Source organism: Diadema antillarum, unplaced genomic scaffold, assembly GCF_040938485.1.
Source record: "Diadema antillarum isolate AM-2024a unplaced genomic scaffold, OU_Dant_1.0 scf00000074, whole genome shotgun sequence".
NCBI classification, from domain to species: domain Eukaryota; kingdom Metazoa; phylum Echinodermata; class Echinoidea; order Diadematoida; family Diadematidae; genus Diadema; species Diadema antillarum.
Window position 1 is genome coordinate 4,384,680 of NW_027270963.1, and position 16,480 is coordinate 4,401,159.

At 40.5% G+C, this 16,480-nt stretch overlaps 1 protein-coding gene across 1 annotated transcript in view; it reads right to left on the reverse strand.

The window, feature by feature from the left end:
* Positions 1–16,480, reverse strand: part of LOC139717322 (F-actin-capping protein subunit alpha-2-like) — a 36,443-nt gene that overhangs the window by 5,648 nt on the left and 14,315 nt on the right. Inside the window, exons 3-7 of the mRNA XM_071628827.1 lie at positions 15,163–15,214; positions 7,596–7,659; positions 5,429–5,635; positions 3,537–3,616; positions 2,641–2,797 (exon numbers count right to left, since the gene is read on the reverse strand). Coding sequence (XP_071484928.1) covers positions 2,641–2,797; positions 3,537–3,616; positions 5,429–5,635; positions 7,596–7,659; positions 15,163–15,214 — 560 coding nt within the window. The remainder of the gene's footprint in view (positions 1–2,640; positions 2,798–3,536; positions 3,617–5,428; positions 5,636–7,595; positions 7,660–15,162; positions 15,215–16,480) is intronic.

Below are 16,480 nucleotides of genomic sequence, written 5' to 3' on the forward strand. Positions count from 1 at the left end.
CTAAATGAATGGATAGAAAGATATAAGAACTCCAGCCATTGAATGTCGCATTCCTCCATCTGCCTTGAAAGAATTAGAGGGTATCTTGTAACAGAGACCTATAATCTTTGCATTTTTTTTCCCAAAAGACAATAAATGACAGGAAGCTCAGGCAAGCAACATCCTTTAGGGAGAGGAAAATTATACACTATAAATCATGCATCCAAATCACATCCATCATAGTGTCTAACACGGAATGTGGTAACCAAAGCATTGGCCTTGTGATTGTAAATATGTACTCAAGATTCTGTAAGCTAGGTATCGTCTCCCAGATTAGAGGTGAAGAGAGAGCTCGAGGTGGAATTTGGAGCCACTGCACTGTTGCGCCTAGTCAACTGACATGCCTGTGCTTCCAACAAAATCATGAGATTTACCATATGAACAAGACCCTCATTTACATTTTGTTTTAAGTTTACTTATTTTGACCAGTATTGGTGGTGAGCGGTGTTGTCCTGTAACAATCTCTACACAGAGGGAATATCATCCATTCAACTTCTATCCATTACACTACATAACATCATTATTGGACTAACTGGTACACCTAGTGCATATTGTCAAATGGCCAGAAAATACAAACACAGCATGTATTACAACCTTTGATGACATTTGACATAACAGTAAACACTTTCAACCTTGTCATTTCAGGTAATCAAAGTCCTGTTGAGCTGTTTCCACCCTTTTGACTGGTAATATCACCAATGGACACTCCTAGCTAAGTTATGGCTCAAGAATTACACTTTTAACCACTGTACAATAATCTTTGACCTTTGCCATTATCAGGTTCACGCAAACAAGAGCAAAGTTGATTTCTACCCTGTTCACCCCATTACATCATCGCTGGAGAATTCTAGCTGAAGTATTGGCTAGAAATTACCTCTTTAAAGCAAAAGTATGTACAGTGACCTTTGAACCTGACCTTTAACCTTTCACCAGTAAGTTCTACATACATTCATTGATGAAGTCACAGTTGACTAATGTCATTTTTACACAATGTCCAGTCACTTTCGACCTTCAGAATTTTGCCAACAATCTAATAAGCGCACCTACTCCTAACAGAGCATACCTAGGTCTGGTACCACAAAAATCAATTGGGTAATTTTTCCTTAAAGGGGATGGCTAGTAACTGATCAGTGGAAATCAGTGGGAAACCTGGGGGATGAATATTCCAATCCTTGCAGGATCCATTTAAGAGTACATTATATATCTATTGTTGTGTGAAAATTATTTGCTTCAGAATGGTCTCGTATTCAAGTAATGTGCAGTTCAAGGTTTTTAGGTTAGCGTGCCTGGTCAGTGACGGTATATTAAACTGCACATTACTTGAATATGAACGAGTAGCGCGAAACGGTAAATTCGCGATTTTTGTAAGCATCGGGCAGCAATTCTACCTTCATACTTAATGCCGAATTTGGTTCGAAACTGCACTGCTGAGGAGCTGAATCATGTCAGAATTCATTTCTGTAACCTAGAAAATCAGTAAGTGTAATTTTCAGGTCAAAGCAGTGCGTGGCCCCAAACCCTCCTATAGCCGATGGCTTCTCCGCTCTGTCTGCTAGTAATATGTAGCACTTTCTATTCCATTTGATTAGTGAAGGTTGCGTTCGATATTTGCCTACGGAATCACGCTTCCTTTTAACAATGAACTTCCTTGCGTTTAAATGGAAATTTACGTACGGTGCGGGGACTTGCATTTGATGTTTTAGCCTTCACAAGTCACAGCTGTGCTTCATAAAATTTCATCTCAAGCCCAGGGCGCAGATAGTGTGCCCAAGTATACTCGGACGCTGCACTACGTACACGCACGCGTATCAGGGATTCAGATCATGAGTAGCGAGCGAGTAGCGCGAATTAACCGGTAAACTCACGATTTTTTTAAGCATCAAGCAATAGTATATTTATGGCATTTCTTCCTTAATACTAATTGCCGAATTCGGTTCGCAGTTGCATTGCTGAGGAGTTGAATCATGTCACAATTCATTTCTGTAACCTAAAATACATTTGCACATGTATCAGTAAGTGTAATTTTCATGTCAAAACAGTGCGTGGCCCCAAATCCTGGATTGCCGATGGCTTCTCCGCTTAACACTAGTAGTAGCACTTTAGCTTTCTATTCATTACGAAACAATAGTCACCATTCAACGAGGGACGCCTCGAGACACATCGGGACGCATCGGGAGGGTGGAGGGAAGGAGCTTAATTTTGCGGACGCAGAGAGACGGCCACCAGGTAAGCTCCTTTTCGTACATGCAACGGTCCATTTGTGAGGGCTAGTCTTTTACAAGTATACTTGGGAGTTAGCCGACGCTTTGCGACGCTCGGCGGCGCCCGCCGACACGCAGTCTAAACTAGTGATTGTACGCCGTCGCTAACCATCGCTGGGTGTCCTTTGAGGTCGGAAATTGAAAGAAATTTGCGGAAGCGTCGCACCGCTTCGCTCGCCGTCCCTAGTTTACCAGGTGCGCCGTACTAGCCATCCCCTTTAAATCACAAGAATAAGATGTGGGTGGGGACAGATAGCCGCACAGATAGACAACCCACAAACATAGTGCCATGGTACCCTTCGAGGTGGAGGCATAATAGCAGATCAGTGCTGAGACTCACCGTGACCTCAAGTGGAATCTTGACCTCCTTGTGACTGACCAGCTGGACGTTGCCATCTTCGTAGTAGTGCACCTGGACTTTGATGAGGCCTACCGCTTCTACCGACCCTCCTGACGGGTCAAAGTTCAATGACCACTGCGATCGCCAACGGCCATTCCTGCAAGTTCCAAGGGAGAGATAATTCAAGATGTGAAAGTGCATAGTAGGAGGTCATAACATGAAAAAAAAAAAATATGGCTTCCAATTCGGCTGATGTACCTCCAAGAAATGCGCTCATTTTAATAATTCAATCCCATATACAACAAGGCATAAAATGTCTGGCATGAGCTGACAATCTAAACTTGACGTTTTACGGAAGCAACCCTCGTGATCACATATCAGGTACTTGTATTACGATAGGTCTTGAGCAGTGACGGGCTCATTCAAAGAAATCAAAGCCCAAATATAAATGTGGATGGAGTGAAAGCAGCAATACTAGTAGAACACATCAGTGGAAGTTTGAGGGAAATCAGACAATCTATATTCTCAAGTTAAGAATTTTAAAGTTTCAGTGCCTTTATTGCTGGATAAGGAGAATACTACACTTCTCTATGCTATTTTGGAAAATATTAAGAAAATAATGAAGAAAATTCAACATAATTTCACTTCTCTAGCATTATGAAAGAGTACTTGACTTTCTGCTTTCAAAAAGCAGGGGGAATAACATCACCCTTGACATAGGTCAGTAACAAGTCAATGGAATGTGCACTTTACATGAAAAATGACATTTAAAAAAAAAGAGAGATAACCAGTTATGACACATGAGAAGAAGATCTAGACTGTTGTCTAAAATGGTCAGACTTCTAGTAAAGTTTTGCAGTACACTTAATAAATGGTGTGGGTAGCGAATGATTTACCAGTAGTTATGTGGCTGGAACATGTGATTTTCAATGCATGCTACCAGGTTGATCTTTTTGTCTGCGCTTTTCCCAAAGACCTGCAAAGAGAAGGGAGAGAAGATGCCAATGTTATTAATTTCAGCATGTTGAGACAGCTATGTTGACAGTGTAAAAAGTGGATGATCAGGTAAAAGAAGCATATAAATATATACCAATACATACCTAATACAAAAATATGCATCTATCAGTTTCGAATTAGAGTACATCAACATTTTTTGCTGTGCTCAAAGGCTGAGGTGCAATGAAAGAAAGTGTAGTGAGTGCATTTATAAGACCAGTATGCACTTCTTAATAACAAGGCTTTATGATCAGTTATCTAAAGTTAGGACTGAACTCCTTAAAGCAATCTAACTCACTGGATGATAATAGTATGCATTGTCCAAAAAAATTAGAGTGCTAAATTCATCCTCATATGCTGTTGTTAATCAATTAATACAATGGCAAAATGATTGATGCTACCAATTAGAAACCTCTCTTTGAGTGCTTCATCTAGCCAAGAAGTGGCTAGAAGAGGCTCTGGCGCTAACCAAAGCATCTGGGCTGAGCACAGGATTAGTGTTTTCGAACTTATTTCCAAATGCAGCTGAACTCATGCCACTGAATGGTAGTACGCAGACAGCGTATTCACATTTAGGTAACATTTCAACACTTGTGTTTCTTTCTGTCCAATATTAGACATATTCGTGAATGGATTTGGCTGAACTGCTGAGATTCTGCATTACATATGCTCCATTCCTCGATCCAGCCTTGTAATAATATGATGAAGATAAAGCATCATAAATACAGACTGTGGATTCTGGTACTTCATGGATTATGGTATCTCCCACTTGCTTTCTTTGTTTTGACATCGCATGGTATTTCACTGTTGGCCATTAATCGCATGACACTGCACGATCCTGGTTCAACCCGTCAGGACCTGCTTAAAGGATTATCACACACGGCAGTCACATTGGCAAAACACAGTGGAGTTTAAGTTTGCAAAGTTTAAGATCTTGAAGCTTTTGCCAGTGTGACCGCAAACTTCCCAAAAACTCCTCATGAAACTTCTCGCAGAACTTCCCACTCAAACTCGGGAAATTTCCCAGACCCCCGCTAATCTTCTCTCAGTTTGGGCTGTCTGAATGCTCGAGCTGAAACTTCACAAAGTTTGTCAATTGACCAGTCCATAACCTGTCTGTGGGTGTTTGCCTCCAAAACACACCCTCGTTGGGTTGTAAGTGTGTGCATCGTTACATCACGATTCTTACCTGTTAGATGGCAAGCACTTTGTTCTTTCTAATTCATGAATTTCTTCCGTCGAGATGTTTTTATTGCAACTGATTGACAAATTGTCCTACATCAACACATTACTTACTTTTGTCGATGTAGGGCAATTTGTCAATCAATTGCAATTCCATAACATCTTGACGGAAGAATTTCATGAATTGAATAATTACGCAGTACCCACTGCATGCTATAAGGATTAGAACCAGCCCTTGCTGTCGGGCGAAAGCTTGGTGGTCTAGTGGAGATGACGCCTGTCCGGAGATCAGGATGTAAATGGTTCGAATCCTCGAGTACGTACGGTACTCCCATGATTTCTTTTATCATGGCTACTACTAAAACACTGATCAGTTCAGTGCTCATTTACGCTGATGTAGGGCAGTTTGTCAATCAGTTGCACTTTCTTCTTTGTTGTGCATTCATACCAGTGACCCTAGCCTTGAGAATTAAAATATCGAGAATTTGGCTGCAAGATAAACTTGCGATGACTTCTCGAAGTTAAATTTTCAGGATGTTTTGCCAGTGTGACCGTGGCTTAAAAGTCACAGCTGGAGTTGCTCAGACACACGAAACAAGGGTGAACTCACGGTACTGTTTCCGTTCGGGTAGTGCTCCTTGGTGTAGTCTGCCACGCACTGCTCGAGGGCGCTCCTCCACGGTTCGGCCGCCTGGTCCACACTGGCAGGCTCCGGGTCCCTCGCCTCTTTCCTGAGGTGGTCGTACTTGAAGACCTGCTTTGAGCACGGGTCCAGGAACGTACCATTTGGCGTTTCATTGAAGGGTGTGATTAGGCACTGTAAGAGGAAAAGGAAGAACAACAAAATCATTTTTTTTCTGTCAAGAAATGGTGCCATTAATCAAATCATTAGCCTAAAGAATTTCGTTTTCAAAAAAAAAAGAAGAAGATTTCAAATGATAATCAAGCACTGTTGTTGTTGTTCATTTTTCAGAGAGCATGAATGCAAGCTCTACTTGATAAGAGCTTAACCAATCGCAAAGGCAGGCAGATTTTCCTCTTCCACACACTTTCTGTTTTTCTTATGTGGTAACACCTTAAATACCACCGCTTTACACATGCAGACAAAAAAAATATGATTTTAAAAAGAACTACTCAGGGGAAATAACACATCTTAAAACCTTGCCACAGTCTCAGAGTAAAAAATACATTTTACCCAATATCTACATAAGTATCTGCACTGACATAATTTCTGAGTACATACATGGAAAGAGTTTCTTCTTTTTTTTTTTTTTCCTCTTCCTCTTTTGGTCTGGCCCGGTATATATCAGAGTCTCCACAAACACAGACAAATTCATGGCAAGTTCCATGTGTCTTGTTGAACTTAAACACAATTCTGTGTGTGATTTATGTCTAACGTTACATACAAGTATGAAATTCCTATTATACAAGACAGGAAGCCTGATGATCAAATCCCTGAAACCCTCATTCCACATAGGGCAAGACCTCTGAAAAACCACTGAAAGACTGTAAAAATGAGCAGATCTCTAAATGATCTTCCAGTGAACTTTCAATGATCGCTGAGGTCATTCATGGTTTCTCAGTGATCTCTCAGTGAACTGCATGGTCTCCATGGTCTTGAAAATTTGAAAATGGTTCAAAATATTCTTTCGGCGGTCTTTCAAGGAAACGGTCTTTCAGCGGTCTTTCAGCAGTCTTTTGGGGATCTTTCAATGAGCCCTAACAGGTCTTACTACTTTTTCAATTATCTTTCGACAGTCTCCGAAGAATGGCCACATTTCTTGGAAAAGATCACTGAAAGATTATTACGAGATCGTTCAGGGATACTTGAAAGACTGGTCTCTCAAAGATCTTGAATGCTCTCCTGAAGATCTCAGGGAGTATTCCCAACAATTTTTCACTGATTTCTCAATAATCTTCTCACTGGTGTCTCAGTGAACTTCCGGCATTCTCCATGGTCTCACAGGGATCTCTAAGAAGTTTGCTGGGAAATCACTTTCTTGAGGGCTTTTTACACTTGTAAATTTTTGCTCAGTCCCGTACCAACGGTGGGGTTAAGGGGGGGGGGGGGGGGGGGGGGGGCCTTAGCCCCACCGTTGGTACGGGACTATCCTTAGCCCACTTTCTGTTTACACTCGTTTTTGCCAAAGTGGGCTAGCCCCACCGATAGTCCGGTACTATCTGGCCCTGCAAAATAGCAGGGTTAGCACCACAATTGCGGTGCCAAGCAAGTGAGTGTAAACAGAACGAAAAAATAATCCTGGGCTAAGCGACGGAGATGAAGTCCGACCCTCACTGACCAATCAGAAACGAGGTAATCAAGTGCTGCCGGTGCGTGCGTGTACGCGTACAGTACACAGCGTAATCATAAATATTCATGTGGTTTGGAAAGTCCGGGGCTAAGAAATACAAGTGTAAAAAGGTCAGTTTTCTCCTTAGCCCCGGACAAGAGATAGTACGGGACTAATTGGCGAGTGTAAAAAGCTGAAAAAATTGGTACGGGACTAATGATAGTCCTGGGTCAGAGAAAGTCCGGGGTTAAGAAACACAAGTGTAAAAAGGGCTTTGGTCTTTCAATGACCTTACCAGGTTTTGTTTGTTTGTTTGTTTTTATTTTAGAGCCATTCCACATACAAACTGTTTTTATCTGGCCTTTGAGACTGCTAAGGATCCTGCCAATTTTGGGTCTGTCAGTGGTCTCTCAAAGGTCCCGTTATGTGGAATGGGGGCCTAAGTATAAGGCTGGTGGGGCAGTGGGAGTGGAAACACAAACTTACTGGTTTGTCTGCTCCATCTACAGTCACTGGTGTGAATTGGTCCTTGTTGTATCTGGCAAAGGCACTGCAAAACAAAGTTTGTTTGTGAGAGAGAAGAGAAGTTGGGGAGTGAAAGTGAGTATCAAAAAATATTAGATGCATTCAGTATGAGAGGAACTGTGTGACATTTTTAAAGAAGATTTTTTTTTTTAATATATGTACATGGACGGATGTGATAGAATCATTCATTACATTTCATTCAGATTGGCAATGATGGCCTTATGAGACTAACATGCACTAAAGCTATTAATCACACCACCACAGCTACAACATGTACCATGTTGCAAGGTATATTTGGTCCTCCATTTTTGACATGTTGTAGACACAATCTTACATTTTCATTTTTGTTTTTTAAAACATGGAATGGAAACTTTACCTAGAATTCTGTCAAGAGTCAATTGACCACATTACCAATGCACTGAACATGTATTACCTTTGTACTTTCCTATTGACAAAATTGCCTTTGAGTAATAAAGAACACAAAACATCTACCAGACATGTTGACACATGCACTTGCAATTCCGGATTTAAACATATAGAGCTGTTACCGGTGTGACCATTCTGCAACAGTATCCACACATATCAAATATCAAGTTCCCTTTAAACCTTGTGAGATCTTTTGTGAGAGTATAGTGAAACTTTGACCTTCTCTTCTCTTCTATTCAAAAGTCAGTTCAACAAGGAGTTGGGTTTCCCTTTATAATGGCACTTTACAATAAGCTCAAAATGGTGGCATGGTTAATGTAACGACTTTGTGTACATTGTATGTACAGCACTTTGGATGAGAACCCGAAACCCTCATTACATGCACTCCTCAGCAGGTCATAAATTCCATATCACAAATAAAATAGCCTGGGATTTCCTTCCCTTTTCAGCCCATGTCTTTGGAATGTTCTGGTACAGTAGATACAATCTGCAGAAGATCACTTTGACCTTTGTTCTTTAATGCTTGGCCATGAAGTAAAAGTCAATGTCATATCATATGGACTGTGTGTATTAAAGCAAACTTGCCAAAGACCATGTGTCAACAAAATCTACCAATAATGATGATATTTTGAAAGACGGGATTTTTGCCACATCTATTGTTTTGACCTTTATGCACTCATAAAAAGGGAAAAATGTACACATGTATGCTGTTTGTCATATCCTGTCATATGATTGCTTGTTAAAAGTGAAAGGAGCAGCATTTTGTCCGTTATTTCCCTCAAAGTGCACAGGAATAGCACAGAGGATGTGCAAAATGATGTTTCTTTTCTTCAACAAAACTACATCGTGTATCAAGAACTTGGAAAGGCCAAGTAGAAGAATAGAGTGAAAGCTGTCGGCTATTGTGTCTGCATTGCCTGAAAAAAAAAAATGAAAGAAAGAAGAAGCGTGGATGACACAGTATGTTGTAAGTGCCACTTTGATTGGTTGGCAACCATGATGATACAAACATCCTCTATCATGGTATCAATGAGCATGCTCAAGGACTGCATGTCATACATACATGTACTTTGTGAGTACAACACTTTGGTAATTGAGACTAGTTAAAGATATATTACCATAAGTGGTTGAATTGGTAATCGAGAAAATAATTTTAAACCACACCGAAGGAATGAGAAATATTCAAATCATCCTTTTTTCAAGGAAAAGCTTTAAATAGTGAGTTTGCACATCAGTAAATGACGATGGACACCCCATTTGTGTTACAGGAAAGCAATATTTCTTAACAGTTGTTCATTTCGCCAATATCGAAGAGAAAAGCAAAGTGAAAAATACTGCATTTGAGAGTGGGTGACTTATTTGCCAAGAGATTGGGATAACACAAATGCATGTACATAAACAAATGTGCACACCAGGGAGGATCCCGGAATTCCGTAAAGGGGAGGCGCTAATTTTTTTTCTTTTTATTTCTTTTGTTTCAACAAAAATAGAGATGGGGCGTGCGCCCAGTGCGCCCCCCTCTGGATCCACCACTACACACACACATCCTATTCCTTCTCTCTCCTGCATACAGTCCACTGACTTGCCATGATATGAGCAGTGCACAGACAATCACGAGGCACCCAGATGTTCAAGTGTGATCATATACTGGCGACACATTTTCGTTCACTGCAAGAGCGATTAGGCACATCTCTGCATTGTCACCATCCAAACTAAAAAGGGCACAGGGTGCGGGCATCGGACAAGCGATTACTGGAGTTGTTTTATCAATTACCCAGACTCCTGGCTCTTCCAGCAGACGCCCTCTGCATGCCCCTTGTAGTAAGCGTGACAAGTGAGGGCAAGGACGCAATACTAGTACAGTTGTACCAGTCAAACTTCAGCCCCGAAGATGTATCGGCTGATGTATTCTCTGTGAAGGTTACACCTTGAGCCGCTGACAGGGTTTGTTGTCCTCGTTTTCAAGGGGAATTCCAAGCATTTGATTGAGCATGTTGCTGGCCGGCACATCTCGGTGCACCAGCAAGGCATTGCACACAGTGAATTAAAAACCCAAGCATTTTTTGCGACCAAAGACTTGACATCAAAGCTAACTGCCGCTTGAAGGACACATATTCTTGGAATCGGATCATGACTATTTGAATAAAATGTTTTCTCTCTGAACTGTATTCCTTGAAGTGATTAATGCATATCAGGGATCTGGGTCCTAAGACAGAATACCATTTTTTGTGCGTCTTCTCTTTTCAAAACCACCACTTCAATACAAGTGTGTTGTGCAGATGATTGTGTGTGTATGTACGTAGTATGTATGTAATTGTGTACAGTAAATGCCTTCAACAGACACACACTTACACACATACACACACACACACACACACACACACACACACATTGTGCTTTTCATACACATACCCATCTGGTACATGCCTCACATCAAAACACATTCAGAAGTGGATTAAAGAACTGCCCTACAGTCAATGACTCCCATGGTCTTCCCTTTATATGACTTTGGACTCCATGAGCTCATGAAAAGGTACAGAGGCCAGAGGTGGTGCAGCATATTGTGAAGGAGATTATCTTCTAAAATGTGACATTTCCATTAGGCCAAGTAAAAAAAGAAACCAGTTTCTCGTCCTCGCACGCATCGATTTTGGCCGCCGCATCGATTTTTTTACTATTTACTATTTTCAAAATGGCGCTGAAAATACCAAGAAATTCATAATTCTCGTCCCAGCCCGCTCCCCGCCCGCATCGATTTTCAGTTGCCGCATCGACTTTTTTGATATTTACTATTTTTTCGGCCGCCGAAAAAAAAAATTCGACAATTCACCTACCAATCATGATGATGTCTCATTTCTAATTACGCCTTGCGTCCTCTACTTAGCTGGAGTACAGCTGTAGCTTCTGTAGTGCGTATGTAATAATGCACGCATTTCACACTGCGAGCTCGGCAAGAAGGAATGACCCACAAAGCAGTCGAACTGTAGTTGGATGGGCGCGCGGGCCTGCGCCTGGGCTGTGATGTACAGCGCACTCGGTACGTCGTGAACACGACAGCGGCAACATCTTTTGCGAACAATCGCTGATATTCTCCGCATATTTCGCGCATTGTTCGTATTTTTCCCCGTTTCTCATATTTTAAGCGGATGAATTTTACTGTACACATGCTTGTGAGGATTGTATCGAGTTTGTATGTATACATTTTCATGTCATTGTGACTATGTGCATGTGTGTGCAGTGTCAGAAGGTACGGTGCCAGTGCAGTGGCCGCGCCGGCTACGTATACGTATGCGTGTCTGTAGCTGTCGGGGTCCCCATCCCCCTGGTCTATCAGCTGTCTGCACGCACGCATGAACACATTCGAATGTGTAGAGGCCCAAACACTCTGCTCTGTAACGTTGCATCTGACGGCGATGTATTGTTCTATTTTGAAGAGAAAATGAATGTGCTTTTCCAGCAAATGTAGAAATGGGTGTATCTACAAAATAAATAAGTAGTGGAAAGAAAAAGCAAATGTATTTCTGCATGCATGAAGTTTCATTTCAAGTATGGTACATATTATGTCTATTTGAAAGTGCGCAGAGTGCAGGCAAGACATACACTTGGGACCTGGTCTCTCATAACACAGCTACCAGAGTGATATTTCATTTCATAAATTGGATATAGAAAATAGTAAAGCCCTCTCTCGTTACCTTTCTCAGAATTACCAGACGAGAAACACATATTACTTTCATTTTGACAATCCTCGAAAAAATAGTAAGATATCAAATAGTAAGGGCCTCCCTCATCGCCTTGCTCAAAAAACCCGGACGAGAAACTACTTTCTTTTTTTACTTGGCCTTAGCAGTACACATGAAGATTACTACAATTCTTTGTATTTTTAGCTGGTCAATTATGCCAGTGTTGGTTGCTTCCTCTTTACTTTCACTAATATGTCTCAGATGATCTCTTATGTCAGACCATGCAAAAAAACAGGAAAACATTGCAGCACACAATGTGGTGGTTATGGTGTACATGTACCAGGGAGGTACCGTACTACTTCCCTAGTCTGGTTATACATCATGTACATGTACGTAACTACCCACAGGCTTTGACCTTCTCATTTGCATGCACCTCAATCCATGTATCATAGCCAAGGAGCTATGATACATCCTGTTAGGTGTGATAAAACCATTTACGCTTCAGCGACCACCAAGCCTTGCATGATAACCTTTCCTTTTTTTTTTTCCTCTGGTGTGTACAGTGAATTTTTAGCAATCTCTTTATTGTGCGACCTGCTCTACAAAGCCAAGAAAATCAATCCCGGTAAATTTCCCTCAAAAGCAACAAAAAGTGATGACGGATTCAACAAGGAAGAAGAATATCCACTATGAGAGAAGACAAGAAAGTCAGTTGACTTCGAAATGCAACTTTTTAAAGGCACTGTGTGCAACAATGCACCTTACTAGCAACCACAGTCTCTGATACTGCATAATTATAAAGTTATTAAGAAACAGATAATGTTACAAATACTTCAAATGCTTCATACACTTCAAATGCAATATATACATGGAAATCTGTGAGTGACTCAATTTACCATAAACTATGCACAATACCTCCCAGGATGATGAATTTAGAATGAACCACTTCTTAGAAACAGTTCATTAGCATGGTGATGACTGCTCTCAGATCTATTGCTAGTAACAGTATAATTCTCACATTTTCAAATATTCCTGTTGCACTAACTCTATACAATTCTTGCCTTTAAGCCAATAAAGATAAACTATTCGCAGGGCGGCACACTATTAAACCCATTTTTTCTACTGGTCCGACCTGTCTGTCAGATCCGTAGGTACCAATGCAGTTTTTCCATTTTTTACTGGTCCATTCCTGAAAAAGTTACTGGTCCGACAGTGATTTTTACGGGTCCTGGACCGGCGGACCAGTGCCAGTGTGCAGCCTTGCTATTTGAATATTCTTATTTCAGCATCACTTGCTCTTATCGCACTAATCATTTCAAGCAAATGTGCGTCAGTGACCTCTATATCACAGCCTCTGTGTCAATGGCACTGCAACCCCATATATAACAAGGCACATGTGCTGGTAGAAAAGTAGCAAGCAACCGTAATTTATACTAGCAATTAGTTACTCACCTGCAAATATGGTAAGCCCTTGATAAGAAAAAATCTGAAGGATTTAGAAACTTGCATTGACTTTCATGAAAGTTACAACCTCTGACTTGAGCTTTTTTTCTACCATTGGGGACCTAAAAAAAAAGGGTGTGTGTGGCCTACTATATGTGGGTAAGGCTTATACAATGGTAGAGCAGTGGCAACACTGAAGAGGCTACCCTAGGTAAATAAGACATTATAATTATCATTATTACTAGTATCATTATTATCATTGTTGTCATTGTTGTTGCTGTTGTTGTTGTTGTTGTTTTGTTGTTGTTTTTATTTTTTATTACTATTATTATTATTATCATTATTATTATTCTTATTATTATTATCATTATTACAGGGAAAAGTAGAAATTACGCGGTGCGTATATATGTCCCCGCCGGAAGTAGCATTTAGTAGCAAAATGTACAATATAGGTAAAAAATCAAGGTCAAAGGTTAAAGAAGTCCAAGGTCAAAATTCTGTGTAGAAGTTTTGAAGCCCTCACCTAGTGCCATCACATAAAGCAAACAGAATCGAAATCGGGTTAGAAATGGCGAAGGAGTAGCATTTTGTAGCCAATGTACAATATAGGTAAAAAATCAAGGTCAGAGGTCAAAGAAGTCAAAGGTCAAAATTCTGTGTAGAAGTTTTGAAGCCCTCACCTAGTGCCATCACATAAAGCAAACGGTAGTGAAATCGGGTGAGAAATGGCGAAGGAGTAGCATTTTGTAGCCAATGTACAATATAGGTAAAAAATCAAGGTCAAAGGTCAAAATTCTGTGTAGAAGTTTTGAAGCCCTCACCTAGTGCCATCACATAAAGCAAACGGTAGTGAAATCGGGTGAGAAATGGCGAAGGAGTAGCATTTTGTAGCAAAATGTACAATATAGGTCAAAAATCAAGGTCAAAGGTCAAAATTCTGTGTAGAAGTTTTGAAGCCCTCACCTAGTGCCATCACATAAAGTAAACGGAATCGAAATCGGGTTAGAAATGGCGAAGGAGTAGCATTTTGAAGCAAAATGTACAATATAGGTCAATGGTAGGTCAATGGTCAAGGTCAAAGGTCACAACTGAAATTCTGTGTAGAAGTTTCAAAGCTCCCATGTAGTGCTATCATATAAAGCAAACAGAATCAAAATTGGCTCATAAATGACAGAGAAGTAGCAAATTGAACATTTTGATCACATACGGACGCACAGACGGACGGACGGACGGACAGACGGACGGACAGACGGACAGATGGACACACACACGTACGGAGCCCGTTTCATAGTCCCCTGCTCGAACTCGTTCGGCGGGGACAATTATTCTTATTATTACTACTATTGTTATTATTATTATTATAATCATATGGTAACCATTACCTCCAGGACTTTTGGTAAACCTAAACAGCAATTAACGCAAGGCACATGCGATTCCCGCGAGTGATAGTTTAATATGTCCGTCCCATCACAACAGAGAAGGCAAGGGAACCCTGCTGTTGCCGCAATGCTCTGATGATTACAATGATACACGGCTGATGAATGCACTCTGTCACGACTGACTCAAATTTCTCTTGTGAATCATATGTGTGAGCACAGTATACATATGTGTGGGTGTGTACATATAAGTATGTAACTGTATGTTTGTGCATGGGTGTGTGAATGTGTGTGTATGTGTGTGTGCGTGCCAGTGTGCATGAAAAGTATGGACAGAAATTATGCAATAATTCATCTCTATATACCAAGCTAAAAGTGGCGATTGCAGTGCGGCTAATGACAATTTAACAATTTCATGGCAACAGAATGAAACGAAAAGAAAACACACCCATATTCAAAAGAATAACAAAATGATTGATGGACAGACAGACAGACAGACAGACAGACATGCTAGCACATTTACAATTCTATGTTCCTACAAGTATGTGACGAAGTATTACTTGTCACTTCAAAGAGGTACCTGACAAAGGGTGGACTACTTACGCTCCTGCTCCTTCTTTTAGAAGATTGTCATCGTTAATGAGAATTCTGACATCTGCAAAATGAGAAGAGAATGAATACTGTCACTGAATGAATACAAATTATAAATATTGTAATTTGTTCAATACAAAAAAAGAGTCATAAAATTTCGCTTCCTCAAGCATATCTGATTGGATTGGCTATATCACCTCATATCAGCATAAAGCATACTGTCGGTATACGCTAATAGTGAGTCTAAATTTTTGCAAATTGGGACTTCCCGACAATTTCGCGAGTCGTTAAATTCACGATCATGGAGTACTGCACTGAATGGAGAAATATGTGTGCGGCACATTTATATCAGGATCAGAATCATTATTTTCATGTGTCTTTTATTCCACGAATAGCACCTGACCCGCGAAATTCGCGAAAATAAAAACCTCGCAAAATATTTGGCATATTACAGTAACAACCTGTACTGGTAGTCTAGTCACTGGACTGGACAAATATATGTGTCATGTGTTCTGTACAGAAGAGAGAGAGAGAGAAAAACAATTGGGCTGAGGTTTCAAGCCACAAAATGGCATCAAAGAAAGATGCATGCAGAGTCGGACAAAACAGATACTGTAAAACACGATATTTTTGCGGCATGAAATTTTTGCAAACTGGAGCCGACAGCCTTTTTCGCGGCATGAAATTTTTGTGAGTTGCCTCTAACATTCAATGCGCAGAGTGTAGACAAGAACTTTCGCGTGCATTTTAATTTCGCGAATCTTGGCTCTCGCGAAATTTGCGAAATTAAAATGCATGCGAACATTCCTCGTTTTACAGTATCTGTCTTCACACGATCCAAGGCTGCCGCACTGGGCACTGGAGTGAAAACATCTCGTCGGTGGAAACAAATTCTCATTGGTGAGTCATTCACTGATAAATCCTCTGACCCAATAGCAAGATATATACTATGCTCTCTATGCCATTAAATCCTACAACTGCAATGGAAAAGACATGACTATCTTCAACATTGTATGTACCTGCAGCAGGGAATCATTTCCTTTCTTGAAACTGAATAGCAATTTTAGTCAATGGACATGTACACATTGAACTTAATGGTGTATACAGTGTAAGTCTAAGCAATGAAATTGCAATATGATACAATCAAATGTCAATTTGTATAGCAGTCATACCAAAATGCATAGGGAATTGTTATTATGATATGCGACACAGGAAAATCATTCCCCCAATACATGATTGTACATTTTATTTCATAAGAAAATTCACCTTGCTGTCATGGCAATGAAGAAGACCTATTTTCTAGACAATTATTTCCTTCAAATACTTCTAT